General features: G+C 35.4%; 1 protein-coding gene across 2 annotated transcripts in view; it reads right to left on the bottom strand.

The window, feature by feature from the left end:
- Nedd4 (E3 ubiquitin-protein ligase Nedd4) overlaps positions 1-21649 on the bottom strand; it is a 523801-nt gene that overhangs the window by 69810 nt on the left and 432342 nt on the right. For both annotated transcript variants that reach the window (XM_090395739.1, XM_090395738.1), the window contains exon 18: positions 12814-12884. In XM_090395739.1, the coding sequence (XP_090251865.1) occupies positions 12814-12884 (71 nt within the window). The remainder of the gene's footprint in view (positions 1-12813; positions 12885-21649) is intronic.

Genomic DNA, 21649 nt, shown 5'->3' with positions numbered 1-21649 from the left:
AAGCATACTTCTTTTCATACCAAATTGTGTTGGTGTTCTTAATTTTTGAATTTCCTTTGCATTCAATATCCATGTTTTACAGCCATATGTCAGTATTGGAAGAATACATTGGTTAAAAACTTTTCTCTTCATGCATAATGATAGTTGACTTTTGAATATTGAATGCAATTTTCCAAATGCTTTCCACCCAAGCATCGTGCCTTTTAATTTCGTCAATGATATTTTGTTCCATTGATATCTATTATCCAAGTATATGTAATGATCTACTTGTTTAACTTCCTCGTTATTGATTTTTAATATTTCTGGTTGGACATAGCTATTGAACATAACTTGGGTCTTCTTTAGGCCAACTGTTTTGCTAGCAATTTGGAGTTCATGGATATGAGTCTGTAATTCATGTGCAGGTGAAGTAAAGCTAACAACTATGTCATCTGCAAAGCATAAATGGTTTAAATATCTTTCATTTATCTTCAGACCTTTCCCTTCCCAAACAAGAAGTTTGAATATTTCTTCTAGGCACGCTGTGAATAATTTTGGAGATATTGAGTCACCCTGTCTTATACCTCTCTGTATTTTGACAGTAGAGATGTTTTCATTGAAATGAATTGCTGCTGACATTGGTGTATCGCTCCTCCACTTGTTGGTTTCATAATGCTTTAAGTATTGCACAAGTTTTAAGTGAATCAAAGACTTTCACATAGTCAATAAAACCAAGACATAGTGGTAATTGATATTCATTACACCTTTCAATAACCTGTTGTAGAACTTGAATATAATCCATTGTACTGAAGCCACTTCGAAAACCTGCCTGTTCTTTTGGTTGTGCTAGGTCTAGAGTTGCACAAATTCTATGAGTCCAGACACTGATAGTAGACGAGTTGGTGGTTTTCAAGTCTTTTACTTCACCTTTTATTTTTATTTTGTATCAGAATTAGGATAGTCTTCTTCCATGTTCTTGGTACATAATTTTTCTTCAGACATAGGGTAAATAGTTTTACCAAAATTTTTTAGATCATTTCTCCACCTGCTTTTAGAAGATCAGCTATAACTCCATCCTCACCTGCAGCTTTTCCATTTTGCAAGCTAACTTCTGGTAGAATCTGAGGTACTTCAGCTGTTTCGTAGTTGTCTTCTTCTTCATTTAATTCATCATCCTGATATAATATTGAGTAAAATTCTTCAACTCTTATTGCTATAGTATATTTATCTCTGGTGAATGTCCCTTCTTATTGCAACCATCTGTTTGTTGCTGTTCATCAATTGCCGTTTGGCTTTTTTGAGACTAGACTACGGTTGTTTTCAATTGTTTGTTGTATGAATTTGCAATTGAATTTTCTTATTTCTTCTGTGATACATTTTCTGATCATTTTGCACAATTCAGTGTATTCAATTTTATTCTGTAGGTTAACTGATTTTTCATTTCTCTTTGTTTCTTCAGAAATTGTGGCTTGTTTCTGTTCTTTGGTACCAGCTATTTCAAGTGAGCACTGCAAAAGGTTTTGGGCAATACTGTCATTACTTTCTGAAAGATCAGCATTGTGATCTATAATAAGATGTTTAAATCTATCGTTTAGTTCGTGTTGGAATACATCTTTTTTATTGTTGACTGTGCTGAGCATGTGAAACTGTGGGAAGTAATGAAAAGAATGGGTTTTCCTCAACACACTATCAGGTTGATAGCCAACTTGCATAGGGATCAAGAAGCCATGGTAAGAACAGGTGTTGGATTGACTGACTGGCTTCAAGTTGGAAAAGAAGTAAGGCAAGGATGTTTACTTTCTCCTCACTTGTTTAGTATATATGCAGAGGACATCATGCATGAAGCAATGGATGAGCTCAGGACAGGAATTAGGAAAGGAGGTAGCTTGATAAGTAATCTGAGGTATGCTGATGATACAGTACTACTCCTTTGTAATGACATGGAAGAACTAGAAGTAATTCTTGACAAAGTTAACAAGAGCAGTAATAACAGAGGACTTCAACTCAATCCTAGCAAGACAAAGATTATGGTTCTTAAAGGAAGTACAAACAGAGAAGCTCTTGAGAAACAAGTGTACCTTAATGGAGAAAGAATTAAGGAAGTCAGCAAGTTTGAGTACCTGGGATCCATTATTAATGTGAAGAATTGCTGTTCGGAAGACGTCAAAAAAGGTTAGGAATGGCTAAAACAACAGTCAAAGACCTGTCTAAAATCTGGAAGGATGGATCTATCTCCATGGGAACAAAGTTGAGGATTTTGGATACAATTGTTTTTCCAACAGCGACTTATGGATGCGAGACTTGGAACCTAAAGAAGTCAGATAAGAAATGGATATCTGCTTTTGAGATGTGGTGTTACAGAAGGCTGTTGAGGATATCGTATACTGAAAGGTGTACAAATGAATGGGTGCTAGAAAAGATCAGTAGTACTTTAAGGCTCCTTAAGGATAATTGACAGAAGAAAATTAAAATATTTTGGACACATAGAAAGGATGGAAGGAGGACTTCTCAGAACAGTAATAGAAGGTAAGGTTCCTGGAAAAAGAGGAAAGAGTAGACCATCAATGAGATGGATGGATGGTGTATGTGGAGTGACTGATCTCCAGAGAGTTGAGGCTGCCAGAAAAGCAAACAACAGGACTACATGGTGAGGCCTTGTGTGGCACATCACCGAGCATCGGAGTGACCATACAGCATCTGTAGATGCCCAGTGAACATAGAGAGAGAGAGAGAGAGAGAAATGTCGAGTTTGTGTACATCTGTTTGCTTTGATCTTTGAAATATTTTTCTTATTTCTTTTTGGCAGTTTATATGGATTTTACTGCATCCCATACGATGGTCACTTCCAATGTTGAAGGTGTTTATAAATGTTTTTCTTATTGCTGAAGATAAAGTCAATGTCACTAGTTTTCCCATTTGGACTTTTCCATGTCCACTTTCTATGTTTTTTTTTTTTTTTTTCTTGAAAAAGGAATTCATGACATACAGGTTTTCTTTTTCTGCAAATTCTATTAACCGTGCTCCTCTGTCATCTCTCATGTCATATCCAAAATTTCCTACTGAGCTTTCATCTGAATGTTGTATACCAATTCTAGCATTAAAGTCATCCATTACAATCCTGAAATGATGTTTTCTTTTATTGTAGAGTTGGGAGACATCATGATAGAAGGCTTCAATTTCTTCGTCAATATGACTTATTGTTGGTGAATAGACTTGGATGATCTTAAGAGTGTATCTTATACGAACGGTTTGCAGAATAAATATTCTTAAATATAATGCCCTTTCTCCCTAAACCTATTTCAGTTTTGTAAATATTAATATTCCATCAGCAGAACCTGTAGTATTTAACTGATAAAAAATATTTACAACTTTTTAAGACAAAGCAGAAATTAGGAAACTCACCAATCAATAAAATATTACTTTCATTGTATAAGAATAAAAATATGAAAATCTAAACAAATAATACATAAATAAACTATATTTTGTGAAATTTATCTTGCACTGCATTTACTTTTCCTATATCGGTATTAATGCAATATCATTTCAATTTTCTAGCGAATAACGCTTTCAGCGTTTTTCCGCAATGAATTTTCCCTGCAATAAATTTTCCTCTTGATGAATTTTACCGAGATGAATTGTCCATGAACCCTCCAAAGTATCTTCATCCCCTCTAAACTCTAGTGACCAGATTTGAGCCCAATAGTCCAGATGTGGGTGATCGATCAGGCACATCTGGACTACTGTGCTCAAATCTGAAATCACTATTATGTTATCGCTGCTGATTATTGTTCATTGTTTTAATAACCTTTGTAACATGCCCCTTAAATTTCAAATTTCAATCCACCATAATCCCAAGATCCCTTAACTTCCTCCAGGCTACTTCAACATATAGAGTATGCAGTTCCTAAAATTCAAAACCTTATATATATCAACATTAAACTGACATCCCCATTTATCTACCAATATTTCCAACTTATTAAGATCCTCCTGAAGAGCCACTACATCAGTACTACTCTCAATAACCTTCCCAACCTCTGTGGAATTCCACCAGTAACTTTCCTTTCCTCTGATACTGTCCCTCCATGTACAATCCTTTGATATCTATAAGATGACTAATTGCCAATCCAGCCCATCTACTTATCAAATCCATATATTGCAGCTTAAATATCAGTTTATCATGTGATACCTTATCAAATGCCTTTGCAAAATCTAAAAAAAAAAAAAAATTAGTGTATGCATTTCCTTCATCAACCAATCTTGTTACTTTATCATAAAAGTTTACGAGATTACTGAAACAAGAACGTCCCTAAACAAATCTGTGCTGACCTTCACAGATATTATTTTCATCTGCCCGCTTTTGTATACGAGCTCTTACCAATTTTTCTAATACCTTAACAACCACATAAGCATCACAAACTATAATTTGATGCCTCCATTCTCCCACCACTGTTATGCAGTGGCTATCTTATCCTCATTCTACTCCCAAGGAACTTTTCTAGTTGCAAGTCATTCATTAAATAGCCCAGTCAAGGGAGCCGTTAGTTCGTTAGTGCATACTCTTAAGCCTCATGGCAAAATTTCACCTAGTCTTACTTTGCTGACATCCAGAGTATTTACTATCACAAATACACCCAACTTCACTTACTTTTAATTCATTAACCCTCTCCATCCTCTCTGGCATAAGACTCGCATCCCCAGAATGAAACATTCTAATAAAGTAATCATTAAACATGTTGAAAGTTTATTTTTCACTTGGTTAGACTATAATAAATTTAGTTTAATCCTTTATCCAAGTGTGAGCAAAGAAAGTTTGCACCTGAAAGTACCTTCAGGACTGGGGTAAGGTAGTACAACACCGGGAAACTCGTTCAAAGGGGCCCAAGCTAACATCACTCCTATCTCAGTATCTCCCATAATGCAAAACACATCTCCTTGCAGATATGCATAATGTTATGCATTAAGGGAAGGGCCACTATCCAGACTAGTTTCGACCTTTATTGAGGTCTCTTCAGTGGGAGCCAGGCCCAGATGTGGCGATACCAGGCAGAAGCAATAGCGAGGTCATTTTTACCTACAGGAGTTGATAAAAGGTGTGGCACCTTTTTATTAAATTACTCTGGATTTAGAGAAAGATGTTGAAAGTTTATTTTTCACTTGGTTAGACTATAATAAATTCAGTTTAATCCTTTATCCAAGTGTGAGCAAACAAAGTTTGCGCCTGAAAGTATCTTCAGGACTGGGGTAAGGTAGTACAACACCGGGCAACTCTTATGGGAAATACTGAGATAGGAGTGATGTTAGCTTGGACCACCTTTGCTCACACTTGGATAAAGGATTAAACTAAATTTATTATAATCATTAAACAGTTCTACAATATCATTTGCCTTGGTTATTAGACTACCTTTTATATCTAACAAGACCATTTATCCACAATCATTCTTTCTTTTGCTAACTTTCATTCTTTCAATGAAGAAATTGCTTAGGGTTGTCCTTGAATGCAGTGCTAGCTCCTCTCATATTCTAATTTTCCATTCCTGATTATATTAGTCACCTTTCTTACTTAAACTTTGTATTCCTCATTCAACTGTTCACTACCTCTCATTCTATACTTTTGCCATAACCTCTATTTTATCTGCAATTCTTTTTTAATCTCAGTGGTCATCCATTTTACCCCAAATTTTTAAATATTGCATACACTTTGCTACTGCTGTTAACAAATGGTCCTTAACTGGCTTCTATGCACCACTAACCTCTTTACCCTCTAATCCATCCATGGCACTACCCCAAGTTGATTTCTAAGACTATTAAAATTGCCTGCCTTATAATTTCACATCATTTCCTTTCTCTTTAAGACTTTTGCATGCCTATGCCTACCCCTCCCCCACAGATCAATACCACTTGGTCACGTTCACCAAGTGGAGGCAAATATGATATTTCTGTCACCATAAATCCTCTGATGCTATAATCAAATCCAAAACTCTTGTTCAGAGCATTCTCTCCAACACATGCTATTTAAGATAGTTGACCCTCAAGAATTCCAAAAATTGAGTTTTCTTAATACCACAGGCTAATTCCTCTGTCCAATCTATATTTCCATAATTGAAATCACTCATAATGATCACATGCTTTCCACTAATCAAGCCAATTTGTATGAACATTTCCTGTTCATTCCCTTTTACTTTGCCTGGCCTATAACACCATCCAACTATATATCTGGTCCTTCGAACATCTAATTCACACCATACATCCTCAAAGCCATGCACACTATATCCCTCCCGACTCTCTCTCTCTCTATCCTTAGAAGGTACATCTCATAAGCCCATAAACAATACTCCTCCACCTCATTTATCTCCCTATCCTGCCAGAAAAAAGTATATCCTTCTGCCTCTATTCCTGTCAAGACATCATCCTCTGTTAACCATGTTTCACTAATACCAATAATTTTAGAAGAGATTAAATCAATCAGTGCTACTAATTCATTCCCTTTATTCCTAATGCTCCTGACATTAGTATATAGAAAACGGCACTTCTCAGTCCTCTCTTTACACCCTCTGTCCAAAAAGAAACTGAACTTTTGATAGAAAATAAAACACAGGCCAATTATAATTATTCAAATCATTTATTTCAATCAATATACTCTCCCTCAGCTTCGATACAGCGTTTGGCAGGTCAATTAATTTGTTAAATGAGTTTTTTATATCAGTTTTTAGGATACTTTTGAGATCGTGGTTACTGCAGCTTGAACGTTTTCAATGGTGTAGTATAGCTTTCGTTTGATCGGCAAATGAACTCGGTGGAAGAGAAAGAGAAAATCAAGTGAATACGGCAATCTATATTTCCATAATTGAAATCACTCATAATGATCACATGCTTTCCACTAATCAAGCCAATTTGTATGAACATTTCCTGTTCATTCCCTTTTACTTTGCCTGGCCTATAACACCATCCAACTATATATCTGGTCCTTCGAACATCTAATTCACACCATACATCCTCAAAGCCATGCACACTATATCCCTCCCGACTCTCTCTCTCTCTATCCTTAGAAGGTACATCTCATAAGCCCATAAACAATACTCCTCCACCTCATTTATCTCCCTATCCTGCCAGAAAAAAGTATATCCTTCTGCCTCTATTCCTGTCAAGACATCATCCTCTGTTAACCATGTTTCACTAATACCAATAATTTTAGAAGAGATTAAATCAATCAGTGCTACTAATTCATTCCCTTTATTCCTAATGCTCCTGACATTAGTATATAGAAAACGGCACTTCTCAGTCCTCTCTTTACACCCTCTGTCCAAAAAGAAACTGAACTTTTGATAGAAAATAAAACACAGGCCAATTATAATTATTCAAATCATTTATTTCAATCAATATACTCTCCCTCAGCTTCGATACAGCGTTTGGCAGGTCAATTAATTTGTTAAATGAGTTTTTTATATCAGTTTTTAGGATACTTTTGAGATCGTGGTTACTGCAGCTTGAACGTTTTCAATGGTGTAGTATAGCTTTCGTTTGATCGGCAAATGAACTCGGTGGAAGAGAAAGAGAAAATCAAGTGAATACGGCGAGTGATCCAACACACAAACTTGGTTTTTCCTCAAAAACTATCTCACAATGTTCGAACAATGAGATGGTGCATTATCATGCAAAAGTGACCAGCTGCCTGCATCACGATATTCATGTCGTACACGACAAATTCTCGCTATCAATCGCTTCAAAACTTCGAGATAAAACTCACCATTGACTGTTTGGCCAGGCGGAACGAATTCTTTGTGGATAATGCCCTTGGAATTGTAGAAACAAATCAGCATTGTCTTTACTTTTGACTTTTCCAAGCAACTTTTTTTCGAATGCCCCTCTTCTGGTGGTCTCCACTCAGCACTCTGATGTTTCGTTTCACGCTTATACTCAAAACATCATTTTGTCACCAGTAACGATTTTCAAGGAAGTTTGAGTCCTTACGAGTGGTTTTAATGAGGTCCTTGCAGTGTTCAATTCAATACATTTTATTGTCTGCACAAATATGTATTTATATATTCTGATGTCATGCTTCTTTATTATGCCATATGCTAAATAAATAAATAAAATTGGATACATTTTTTGGTCGTCGGTCAACTTGTGGGGAACAAATTGCAAATTCAATTTACGAAGGCCCAAACTCTCAGTCAAAATGTTGTGCATAGTTGATTTTGGAATCCCAATTCATCTTCAATCAATCTCATTGACAATTTCGGGTTTTCTTTGAAGAAATCGCACACTTCTTGGATGTTAACTTCGCTCAGTCCAGTTTCTGAACGGCCCGGCTTTTCGTCATCCTCAAGCATCTCATGACCTCTTTGAAATTGCAAAAACCACTCGTAAACTTGAGTATGGGATAAGCATTCATCATGTATACTTTTTGAAGCATTTCAGCAAAACTTTTACCAAGTTTAACACAAAAGTCAATCGCAGCTCTCTGTTTAAAACTCATTTTCTGCCTGTTCGTCAAAACACACCGTCACTCTTGGCACTATAACTCGCTTCTAATGAAACAAAAATGTCATAAACAGTTGACACAACACTAATGAAGGTTGCTGCTTTCGACAACAAAAAGATACAACAGGTGGGGCCACTATTTTCTTCTATTTTTGAAATGTTCGGTTTCTTCTTGGACAGAGGGTGTATCTAAAGTCAGCTAAATCGTTACTCTTGGCCTCATTCTATTATTGTCCATAATTTCCAATACACTCAATGTTACCTTACCTCCTGAAATGTCTTCCCCACACAAGGCTGTAATTCCTGCTCTCAACCCTATCAATTCTAGTTTCCCTGTCCAAACACTTCCACTTGTTCAGAGAACAGCAACCTCTGCAAAAGCTTGTGTCTCTCCCTATTCAGATGCAACTCATCTTTTGCATACAGCATTCTTTTTTGATGCCGATTCTTCTTTGATGGTAGACATCAAATGCACTCCAAATATCGACGTATTCTAGTCTTCTTTTGCTAAACATTCATGCAATCATTCATTCTTTGTCACTGCTCTTCTACTTAATTCTGCATTATGAAATGTGAGAACATACACTCACTACACAACCCCTCACACTTTTCTGCTGCACAATCTCTAACATTGCTCTCAAATCCTTTGCCACCCAATTAATGCTGCCCCTCGTCATTAGTACTAATCATTACTGCCATCTCCTTCACATTTATCCTCTCTTCATTACTAGTCATCCTCTTCATTGTTCTACCAGGAAAGTACTTTTCGGACATATTGTACCTGTCGTGGCTTCATTACTACTTGCACTAACATCCTTTACTCTCTCTCTTGTATTACTCTTGCATTTTTATCCCTTCTCTTTCTCCTGCTTTGCCATTCTTCTGCCCTTTTAAGGCATCATCTCATTACCTAACTTTCTAATGCTATTTCATTCTTTCGACTTCCTGTCACTTCCACTCTCTCTCCAACCAATTCTTGCTCTTGTTGTCAACTAAACTTCCAAGCGTCCCAATGTTCCTATTTGTATTCCTCAATTCAGTTCTCATACATTCCGCTTCCTTTCTGACTACCTCGATTTCTCTTTCCAGGTGTTGCAGTTGAGACACTGTAGGGCAGGAATAAAAGCAAAAGTTTGGCATTTAGCACTATCAGTATTGGATGGACAGATAATTGGAGCAGCACTCTACTTCAGCCTAGTCAGTGGAACTAAGACTAGAAATGATTGGCTACTGAGTGCAGAAACTTCTTTCTTCTCTTTACAAGCAGCAGACTCCTTCCAAATGCTTTTTACATTTGGAAGGAGTCTGCTGCTTGTAGATACACCCTTATCCTTTACCGAGGAGATACATCTAACAAACCATGTTAAAAACAAACAAGTGATACAAGAGGATGTCCAAATGATATCATGGTACCACGAGGCCTATGAGAAGATATACCATCTGTTGTCATAATCTGTGATAATGGAGGTAATGCTATATCAATTACTGTATCATCTCCAAATCACGATTTTTCCATCATTAGAGAACATTGAACATCGGAAAATTATGTCTGAATCACACTCCTATTTACATATGCATGAGGAAGGGAAACTTCAGTTAATGGAGAATCAGGTGATGAAAACTGTAATCTTCCTTCTCTTACAATCAGCACTACCTCCTCATTAATATGCTTGAGCACCCTTGTTGTGATCAGCTCTATGGGTCTTATCTTCCCCTCTTTCTTTATACATTTACTAACTGAGTTGCAAGGAAATCTTCCTCTTTTACATCTTGTTAACAGTGGCAAGTTATTTTTTTTTTTTTTTTTTTTTTTTGTTGTTGCTGTTGTATTCCAGTATGAGGCTTGTGCACCTAGGCAAGGTTCACATTCCACCTGAAGATGAGAGTGAGTGTCAATCGATCTAGCACTGGTAAGTCCAGGCATGTTGTTTGTAATGATGTGAAGAACTAGCGACAGGTGATATAAGAGGTTATTCAAATGATACCAGGGCACTTGATCTGATAACCTGTTCAGAGTCCTGAGGAGTATAACTGGGCATGGATGGTTCAGATAGCATAGAACAAGGAACTAATGCCTGACTAGATCCACAATGCGTTGACACACTGTGGTGAGACTGAGCATCTAACAACTCAGCAGTAGAAAGGGTGGGTGACTGGTATGCAACTAGAGTAAACATATGACAGTGAGGAGAATTACTGGAATAAACTGGCACATTTTCTCTTGTCAACGGTATAGACATCAAGTCTGGCGATGATAACTTGTTTATGCACTCCACTAGGAGGCATAGTTTGAAAACTTGAAGTTTTCAAACTATGTCTGTTGAATTACTTCCTCTTTTATGATATCCGCACCACCCTGTTCTTCATCCATGATGTCTTCCAAACTTTTCACCCTCAGAGACTTAGCTGCTTTCAGGAGCACAGGAAGCTGGTCCAGTGAAATCTTCACCTCTTCACTGTAAATGAAGTCTACAATTGTTTTCAGCTCAGTGTATTTCATGTCACTGAGGATAACAGTAGAATGTATATAAGAATATTCCATAAATAAGCTTTGAAAGAAAGGACTACATGCAGATAGAAAAATTTTGTGAGCCTTTAAACTCGACCGCTCACATGTTAATGTCACATTTACTAAAACTTCATTTGAAAGTAACCAATAAACGGTAGCTAATAGATTGGTTTGGTAAAAATGTTCCATTTAAAACACTTTTAAACACATTTAAAAATCATCACTAAAGTACTTTTAATATAATTTGACAAGTGTATCCAATAATTATTTCCTCAGTAATTTTTATCACACCAATAATAAATTAATTTATGCAAACAATCGATGTTGATTAGTTCAACATATACTGCAACATTGATATTTTTAAGCTTAGCAAGGTAACTCATTCAAATTATTTAAACCAATTAAGAAATTTCATCAAATTTATTTAAAAGTACTCATATCTCAGCACCATGCTTATAATATTCACATGTAACAAATATAAACAAACTGACATTGATAAAAGCATAGAGTTTTTCAGTAATAATTAATTAATGCAATGTGTATTTTATTTATTTTTTATGTTGTTCCCACCCACTTCTCCTGCATGTGACTCCCCTGTGTCGTGATCCCTTTTCCGGTCGATGTCTTCCCTTTTTATATTGCTCCTTCGACCTTGGGTCCAGTTACGATTTTATTCTCTTGGGTGTTTCATGGGTCTTCACACACCACCCTTTTAGGTCACTGTGTTAAGGTGGGAAACCCCATACATACTTGACCTTCGCGATAGTGATTGCCTTAGGTCATATTTTAATCCGTCTGAGATATATCTTTGTTTTAACAATCCTTTGTTACAATTTAATTTATAATTAACTTTCTTTGTTCTTTGTTGTAATACAATAATTTGGCGGTTATACGATTTAACAGTTCACTCTAAAATATTTCCATATTACATAAACACTAAAAAATTGCTAATTAAGTACAAGTAATTTGTATGAATTTTTCGTTCTCCAGTAAAATCGGTATATAAGGATTCTTGAACACAAATCCTTCTATACAAGATTTTACAATGGAACTTTTTCAAGCCATTTCTGGCCTCCAATAAGTAGGATGGTGGTCTCACACTGGGTAATAAAATTCATCTCCCACCATTGGCAATCACAAACATCCATGGCAATGGCAGGATTCGAACCTGTGACCTACTGGTTGGAGAGCGGGTACGCTAACCAAGCCAACCAGGCTTACATATTTCATGTAAATACACAAAATATAAATACTTCACTTCTGTAAATCACTAAATATGGAGTTCTCTATTCAAAGTAAATAACTTCCTGTCTGTCAGTGTATAAACATATTCATGAATTGTTTCTTTATTACAATGGATGGATGATATGAATGAAAAGCAAAGATTTTTTTTAAACATATGACCTGAATACTGAGCAACAAACTAAATTATGTTTCCCTACATCCATTACTTTATTTCTAAGAGATGTAACGGCTGGAAATGGATTCATATTCATTGCAAATATGTCCAACCAACATTTTTTTTTTACAAAATCCCATCAAGTTGCAGAAGAAGTAATTAAGTTAAATGATTCTTATCTTACTAATGAACTTCATTCACTTGTGCACAGATGTTTTTGCCATGTGTATATTTTTAAAGAATGAATCACTTTTATGTTTCATTTCACAACTAAATGGTATGAATCCTAGTACATCAAAATAAACAACATAAAGTAGTTGCTATTTCTAAAAGAAGAGTAAAAATAACACTGAAAATGAGCAATGAAGCATAAATTATTAATTTCTATGTAGAAAAACAAAAAAGCTGTTATTAGTTGAAGAGAAGTTTTGAACAATATACCAACCACTGATTCCATATCTTTCAGGACAATCAGCTTGCAGAGCATCATCTTATAAAATGGACGAATGAAGAAAGCTAAAATTAAAAAATGACTACATAAGTAGTTTTTCATTTTTCAATAAAAAAAGTTATTCATTACAATATTCAGTAGAATTTTATTTTTTTTATAATATGATAGTACAGATAACATTCATTATAATGTGTATATCATTATTTCACTAGGCCATCCTAAATTTCAGAAATTCATTTCTGAACTGTGAAATAATACTATACATCTAGAACTTAAATGAAATGTTAATATTTACCAATGAAAATGCTCTAACTATTTTAGAACACTATTTTTTTTTATGACAAATATAAAACTTTATGAATTTTAGAACATTAACGCTCACTTGCATGTCGATGCGCAAAAATGAGACTGGGATCGAATACTTGTAAGCATCAGTAAATAAGAACCACGCACGTGTTAAAATCTCGCTCCCACTGTGCCGGCCGGCAGGAACCACCAACATCTGTTTATTGGTAAATACATCATTTTGGCTTACTTGATTGGCCTCAGTAACTATTTTCATGACCTTACTCCATCTTACAGGTCCTATATAACATATATAACATTTTGTATTTATTGCTCAGAAAGATCTCACCAGTTTTTGTCTTTTTTGTTTCAGTGACTCCTATAATGTCGATCTGGTACTTATCTAATTCCTCAGCTAGCTCCATTTCTTTGCCATTCAGGCTTCTTATGTTGATAGTACTGATCTTTAACTCTGGTGATGTTGAGTTGGGGTGTGCTTTCAGATTTGTTTCAGTAGCTGACTTTTCACTGTTTTGCTCTGGTTCCCTGGCAAAAACAACAGGGGCCTTTTTTTGATCGGGCGATGCAGCAGCCGGAATGAAATTTTATCATGTTGTACCATCAATTTGTATATTGGTTTAAGCTAATAAGAATACAATTTGGTTGGCTAAATCCCAAATTGCCAGCCCATCCTCGTTCGTTCAGTATCCAGATAGATAGCCAACAGGTTGCACCACGAGAAGCCCTGGTCGGTTCTCCGCATTCCTTTTAAGGCTATGTGAAGGTCTCCTTTCAGTTATACAGCTTTGACCCTTGAGCACCCCAAAAGGAAAAATACATTTATTAAAATAATATTTTGCTGATTTTCTACTCAGCATCTTCGGAGGAAGATGCTGAGTATTATAACTGTGATAATAACACAGCAGTGAACTAAATAAATGTGGAAAACAATTCAAACTGTAACTGAATTAATGTTCTTACATGGCACCATCTATGGGCTGCATAACTATTAAGTTAATTTGGGGAAGTAAGGCTATCAGATTGAGTGCTTCATGGCTGAGCTGATTCTAAAAATAGTTTCTCAAACCTATAACGACTTCTATGAAGTATAGTTGTTTCCTCTAATCCTATGTGAAGGAGTATCCAGAGCATGATCTGCCAATCCTAACTTGATATACAGATGATTTCGAATGTAATTTTTGTGTTCTTCAAAGATGATGTTAACTGATCTACCAGTTTGTTCAAAGTAGGCTAAACTGCAGGCACAAGAAACTTTATAAACTCCAGGATGTGCAAGAGGATGAAGTTGATCTTTAGGAGAATGGATGAAGCTGAATGAAAGTGGCATGGCGATCATATTTGCAGAGAACTCTGGCTATTTTTAACATACCCTAATTATATGGGATAGAAATGGTTTGCCATGATCATGTGTTAGTTACAAAAGGGATGGTGCATGAAGTATTTTATCTGTTTTTTACAGGCTGTAGCCATTGGCTAAAAACAGATGTTGTGAAGGTCCCTGAGATAAGTTTCAAGGCTGTGTCATTTGAGCAAATTGCCCTAGTTCAGTAAGTAAGTATTTTGAAAACACCATACTGGTGGGAAGGGTGATGGTGTGATTGCTTATGTTAATACATTCCTGTATGAGTGAGTTTTCTACAAACATAAAAGGATAATGAGCCATTAGGAAGATGTGTCAGTAGTGTATAACCTTTCTAGATACACTGATTGTCAAACTTTGACATCTAAATATATATTTATATACTGAAATGCAATGCATACAGGTATTACATACAATAAATGAAAAAAATTATTAGCTAACACAAAAATTAGACATTATTAATACTCTTGAAAAATGGGTCATATTATCATAGTATAAGTTATTTCCACAATCTGAAAACTCAACACAGAAGGTTGATGATGCTGACATAGAAGCAACATCGTATCTCTCCTTAAACCCATTCAATGATGAAATACTCACGATTACCTATAGCAACTCATTTAATGATCTACAAGCAAAAATGTAGTCCAGAACTTGTTAACTTGATAAACTACAAGAAACAAATGGTGAGAGAGAAAGTGAAGGGATTCAAAAGGGAATAGCAAATATATGGCTGATGAATTTTTTTTTTTTTTTTTTTTTAACACATTACAATTTTCATAGTTTCGATTTTCAGAGCACACACTGCACTATCAGCAATTACCATATGTAAGATTAGGGAATGATATATCTCATCATCAAATTCTGGATATGCACCCTGACAGGGTGTACAGGATAATTATGAGAGAATTACATGAAAAAGTTTTTCACCATTACTAACTTCAGATCTTAATTAATCTGTTATCTGTCAAGACTCCAACAATATCAATTAATATTTCTGTCTTTTAAGGCACTTTTTACTGTATCAATCAATCCATCCATCTATATCTTGGTCTTCCTCTGTATCTTTTTCCTACCAATCTAGCAGAGAACACTTGTTTTGGTAATCTTTCCTCTCCCATTCTGTTTAAGTGACCATACCACCTAAGATTAGCTCTACTAACACATTCCTGAATGCTAACAATGGCAAGTTCTTAATATCCTCATTAATGTGATACTGTTGCCATCTGTTCGCTCCACTAATCTTTCTCAGGACTCTCATATCAGAGGTCTCCTGCCTTTGATCAAGGTGTTTTATTTCTCAGCTCTCAGATCCATAAGTTCAAATTGGTTTGAATACTGTCTTGTATACAGCTAATTTAGTGTTTTGACTAATTTCTTTCTCATTCCATATAAATTTATTCAGCTGACTTCCTACCATACCAGCTTTACTAATTCTGTTGTCTATTTTCATATATAAATTATCATCTTTGCTAAAACTTATGCCTAAATAGCAGATATTTTTTACTTGTTCTAAATATTCTCCATTCAGAATATAGTTGATATTTTCAATGTTTTTGCCTATTTTCATACAAAATTTATTACAACAGTTATTCAGTTTAGTCAGAGAATACTTGCAGACTTGTACTGGATTTATTGAGAAATATAACATCATCTGCATAAAGTAAAGAGCTAAGATTAATATCTCCAATTTTGATATCAGATTTAATACCACTTATCTTCATAATGTGATCCACATAGATAATGAATAACAGTGGATATAAAGTGCACCCTTGTTGCACAACTGAATTTACATCAAAACATCTTCCTGCTTCCTGTACCTCCTTCAATTCTATCTGCTTATTTACAACTCAAATAGACCATGTAATACTTGATATAATGTCCCATTTACACACAGAACTGCAGTGTTCTGAAGAGCTTTCCTTTTGTTAGAACCTTGTCATATGTCTTTTCCAGATGAATAAAAGTTAAATAAGAATCCTTGTTATATTCACAAGATTTCTCAATTATTTGTCTTAAAGTAAAAATCTGATCCTGACAATCTTTATTTGGCTGAAATTCAGCTTGTTCTTCACAAAGCTTTTTTTAAACAATTTTTCTCAGCTGTTTCTGAAGTATACATGAATAAATCTTAATAGGAGCACTCCATAAGTAATTACCTGTGTAATTCCGACATTCAGTTTTATTTCCCTTTTTACAGATGGGTACTATGAGAGTTCTGCTCTAATCATCCAAAATTCAACCCTCTGACCAGGCTTTCTGAATTATGCAGTGCAGCCTCTGTTAAAAACTTTTATACCCCCATACGGGGTGCTTAAGGGTCAAAACTGTATAACTGAGAGGAGACCTCCACATAGCCTTTAAAGGAATGTGGAGAACCGACCAGGACTTCTGACCTAACGTCCAATCCTCACCTTCTCGTGATACACCCTGTTGGGTATTTACTTGGATACTGAACGAATGAGGATGGGCTGGCAATTTGGGATTTAGCCGACCAAATTGTATTCTTATTGGTTAAACCAAAATAAAAAAAAAAATGATGGTACAACATGACAAAATTACACGCCGGCTGGGACGTCGCCCGGTTAAACAAGGCCCCCGTTGTTTTCGCCAGGGAACCAGGGCGAACAGCGAAAAGTCAGCTACTGGAACAAATCTGAAAGCACACCCCAACTCAACATCACCAGAGTTAAAGATCAGTACTATCAACGTAAGAAGCCTGAATGGCAAAGAAATGGAGCTAGCTGAGGAATTAGATAAGTACCAGATCGACATAATAGGGGTGACTGAAACAAAAAAATCCAAAACTGGTGAGATCTTTCTGAGCAATAAACACAAAATGTTATATTCAGGCAATGACAATCAAGGAAAAGAAGGAGTAGCCATAGTATTCAACACAAAATATGAGGCTAATCTTCTTGAATGGCAGTCAGTCTCAAGTAGAGTAATGTGGGCAAATATGAGAATGGGGAACTGGACAATGAGACTTATTTGTGCCTATGGTCCCACACAAGGTTCTACTAAGGTAGAAGTGGAGGAATTTTTTGAGGCTTTAGAAAAAGCAACTGACACAATGAAAAATGAAAAGTTGGTCCTTGTTGGGGATCTAAATAGCAGAGTAGGAAATAATTGTGAGACATACAAAAACATTTTGGGAAAATTTGGAGAAAAGAGCAAAGCTAATAATAATGGCAAATATCTGTTGGATTTCTGCTCAGGACATGGACTTGTTATTACTAACACCATGTTCCAACATAAAAATGTGCACAAATTCACATGGAGAGAAGAGGCAAGGAATAAGAAAAGTCTAATTGACTATGTCATTGTTGATAGTGATGTTTTCTCCCGTGCAGGACACAAGAGTGTACAGAGGATTTGAAATTGGAAGTGATCACTATTTAGTCTTGAGCAGGATAAAATTGAATTTCATATTGAAAAGAATAACATGTAAGAAAGTTTTAAAGCGAATATAAGTTGAGCAGCTCTCAGATGTGAACTGTAGACTAAAATACACAAAGATTATTGAAGAAAAAATGAGAGTTTGAGAACAGTAATCAAATCTTGGAGATTCAGTGGCAAACTCTGAAGAAAACATTGATTGATTCTGCCAGAGAGGCTTGTGGTGAGGTTGTCTGCAAAGATAACAAAATCAGAACTCCCTGGTGAACACAGGAAGTTAAAGAGGCAGTGAAGGAAAAGAAGAAAGCATATCAAAAGTTCCTGGCAAATAAGTCAGCTTGTGCTCTTTGAGAATATAGAGACAAATGCAAGAATGCTAAACACTGTGTAAAACTAGCTAAACAAAAGTCATGGGAGGACTTTGGAAAGAACATAGAAAATAAATATCAAGAAGGCGGCAAAATATTCTGGAGGTTGTTGAAGAAGCTTAGAAATGGAGGAAAGAGTGCTGTAAAAGGAGTTAGAGATGATAAAGGTGACATGAAAACGGGAGAAAAAAAAGATATCCTTGAAGTATGGAGTAATTACTTTGAAAAATTGCTAAATGAAACAAGCAGTGATGACAGCACAGTGGTAAAAAACACTCACCAGGCATGCAGTCAGGAATACATATCCATACTTGAAGTAGAAAAGCAATCAAAAGCTTGAAATGTGGAAAGGCAGCAGGAGTAGATAATATTCGACCAGAAATGCTGAAGTATGGTGGCATAAAAGTCATACAGTGGCTGCACTGCATAGTTCAGAAAGCCTGGACAGAGGGACGAATTTCCGATGATTGGAGTACAGCTCTAATAGTACCCATATATAAAAAGGGAAATAAAACTGAATGTGAGAATTACAGAGGTATTTCCCTACTGAGTATTCCTGGCAAGATCTATGCAAGTATACTCGAGAAACGGTTGAGAAGAATTGTGGAAGAAAAGTTGGTGAAGAACAAGCTGGATTCAGGTCAAATAGAGGTTGTCAGCATCAGATCTTCACTTTACGACAAATAGTCGAGAAAGCATGGGAATATAACAAAGATCCGTATTTAAGTTTTGTCGATTTGGAAAAGGCATATAACAAGGTACCAAGAGAGAAACTATTCAATACGCTGCAGTTATATGGTGTCAATGGGGCATTATATCAAGCAATACTTAGTCTTTATTTGAGTTGTAAATCATCAGTTAGAAATGAAGGAAGTACAGGAAGATGGATTCATGTTAAATCTGGTGTGAGACAAAGATGTACATTATCCCCTCTGTTATTCATTATCTATATGGATCACATTATGAAGGAAAGTGGTATTAAACATGATATAAAAATTGGAGATGTTAATGTCAGCTCTTTGCTTTATGCGGATGATGTTATACTTCTAAATAAATCAGCTACAAGTCTGCAAGATCCTCTGACTAAATTGAATAGCTGTTTTTATTGCTGACCTTCATACCATATTTGTAATAGATATGGTATGAAGGTCAGCAATAAAATGATAATGAAAATAGGCAGAATAATTGAAAATGTCAACTGTGTTGTGAATGGAGAACCTGTGGAACAAGTAAAACATTTCAGCTACTTAGGCACGATTTTTACTGAAGATGGTAAATTAAATATAGAAATAGACAACAGAATCAGCAAAGCTGGTATGGTGGGAAGTCAATTGAATAAATTCATATGGAATGAGAGAAATTAGTCGGAACACTAAATTAGCTGTATACAAGACAGTGTTCAAACCAGTTTTAACTTATGGATCTGAGAGCTGGGTCAGAAGTAAAACACTTGACCAAAGACTAGAGACTGCAGGTATGAGAGTCCTTAGAAAGATTATAGGTGTGAACAGATGGCATCAATGGCAATATCATATTAAAAACGAGGATATTAGGAAAGAACTTGACATTGTCAGCATCCAGGAATGCGTTAGCAGAGCTAATCTCAGGTGTATGGTCACTTAAACAGAATGGGCGAGAGAAGATTATCAAAAGAAGTGTTCTCTGCCAGGTTGGCAGCAAAATGACCCAGAGGAAGACCAAGATATAGGTGGATTGATACAGTACAAAGTGCCTTAGATGAGAGAAATATAAGATCTGATAATGTTGGAGTCTTGACAAGTAACAGACTGATTTGGAGGAAAATTGTAGATAGGAAGTTAGTAATGATGTAATTTTTTTTAATGTAGTACTATAATATCCTGTACATCCCTTGAGGGTACAGGGCAGGAATTTGATGATGATATTTCAGCATTTCTGGTTGAATTTTATCTACTCCAGCTGCCTTTCCATATTTCAGGTTCTTGATGACTTTTTCTACTTCAAGTATGGATATGTATTCCTGACTGCATTCCTATTGGGAGTTTTCTACCACCTAACACTGCTTGTTTCATTTAGTAGTCTTTCGAAGTAGTTACTCCAGACATCTAGAATATCTTTATCTTCAGTTTTCATGTCACCTTTTCATCTCAGATGCCTTTCGTAAGACTTTTTTTTTTCCATTTCTAAGCTTTTTCAATAGCCTCCAGAATATTTTGTCACCTTCCTTATATTTATTTTCTATGATCTTAGTCTTCTAATGACTCATCTAGTTTTATACAGTGCTTTTTTACATTTTTCTCTGTATTCCCTAAGAGCACAAGCTGACTTACTCACCAGGAACTTTCGATATACTTTCTTATTTTCCTTGACTGCCTTTTAACTTCCAGAGTTCAGCATGGACTTTTGATTTTTCTATCCTTTACAGACAACTTTAAACATGCCTTTCTGGCTGAATCACTCAATGTTTTCTTCAGAGTTTGCCAATGAATTTCTAAACTTTGGTTCTTGTTTTCAAACTTTTTCATTTTTTCTTCAATGAAGTTTGTGTATTTGAGTCTACAATTCACCTCTCAAAACTGCTCACTTTGATACATTTTAAATCTTTCTTATTTACCCTTACTTCCAATATAAAATTCAATATTGATTTATTTATTTTTGAAATGCATATCATTCATTAATTTCAATTTTAATGTGAAATAATAATAAAAAAAAAGATATATGTTTAAAAAAAAAGAGAGAGAAAAGTTAAACTGTCTTTGTTCAGAGATGTGTGCAATAATCCCAACATTTTTTTAAAAAAGTTTATGGAATTTATTAGACATAGTATAGTAATACCAGTTGTCATAAAAGATAATCCCACTGTTAACTTCTGCTTTTCATCTAGTTGAACAACAGCATAGATATGGTATATGATGAGCATATTTTAGTGATTATGTATCTGTGAAAAGGAATTTTAAGCAATAAATCCTGCAGCTGATAAATTAAACAGGCAGTGCTAAGAAGGAAACAATTTATGACCAGGAAGGAGAGTACTGAATAAGTGTCCTACTTCAATATTAAGGGGGAAAAAAAAAAAGCTAAGAAAGTTTTTCTAGTCTGATAGTCAAGAGAAGTTAACAAACTGAACTTTATCAAAAAGCACACAAAATGAAGAGTAGCCAAATACACCCTATGTCCAAAAAGAAACATAACTTTTGATAGAAAATAAAACACAGGCCAATTATAATTCTTCAAATCATTTATTTCAATCAATATACTCTCTCTCAGCTTTGATACAGAGTTTGGCACGGTCAATTAATTCATTAAATGACTTTTTTATATCGGTTTTTGGGATACTGTCGAGGGTCGTGGTTACTGCCACTTGAACATTTTCAATGGTGTTGTATTGCTTTCCTTTCATCAGCAAATGAAGTCGAGG

Source organism: Typopeltis vanoorti, chromosome 7 (genome assembly GCF_054136105.1).
Source record: "Typopeltis vanoorti isolate ZY-2024b chromosome 7, IOZ_Tvanoo_1.0, whole genome shotgun sequence".
NCBI classification, from domain to species: domain Eukaryota; kingdom Metazoa; phylum Arthropoda; class Arachnida; order Uropygi; family Thelyphonidae; genus Typopeltis; species Typopeltis vanoorti.
The sequence above is the reverse complement of the archived record's forward strand: the minus strand, read 5'-3'. Positions and strand labels throughout refer to the sequence as shown.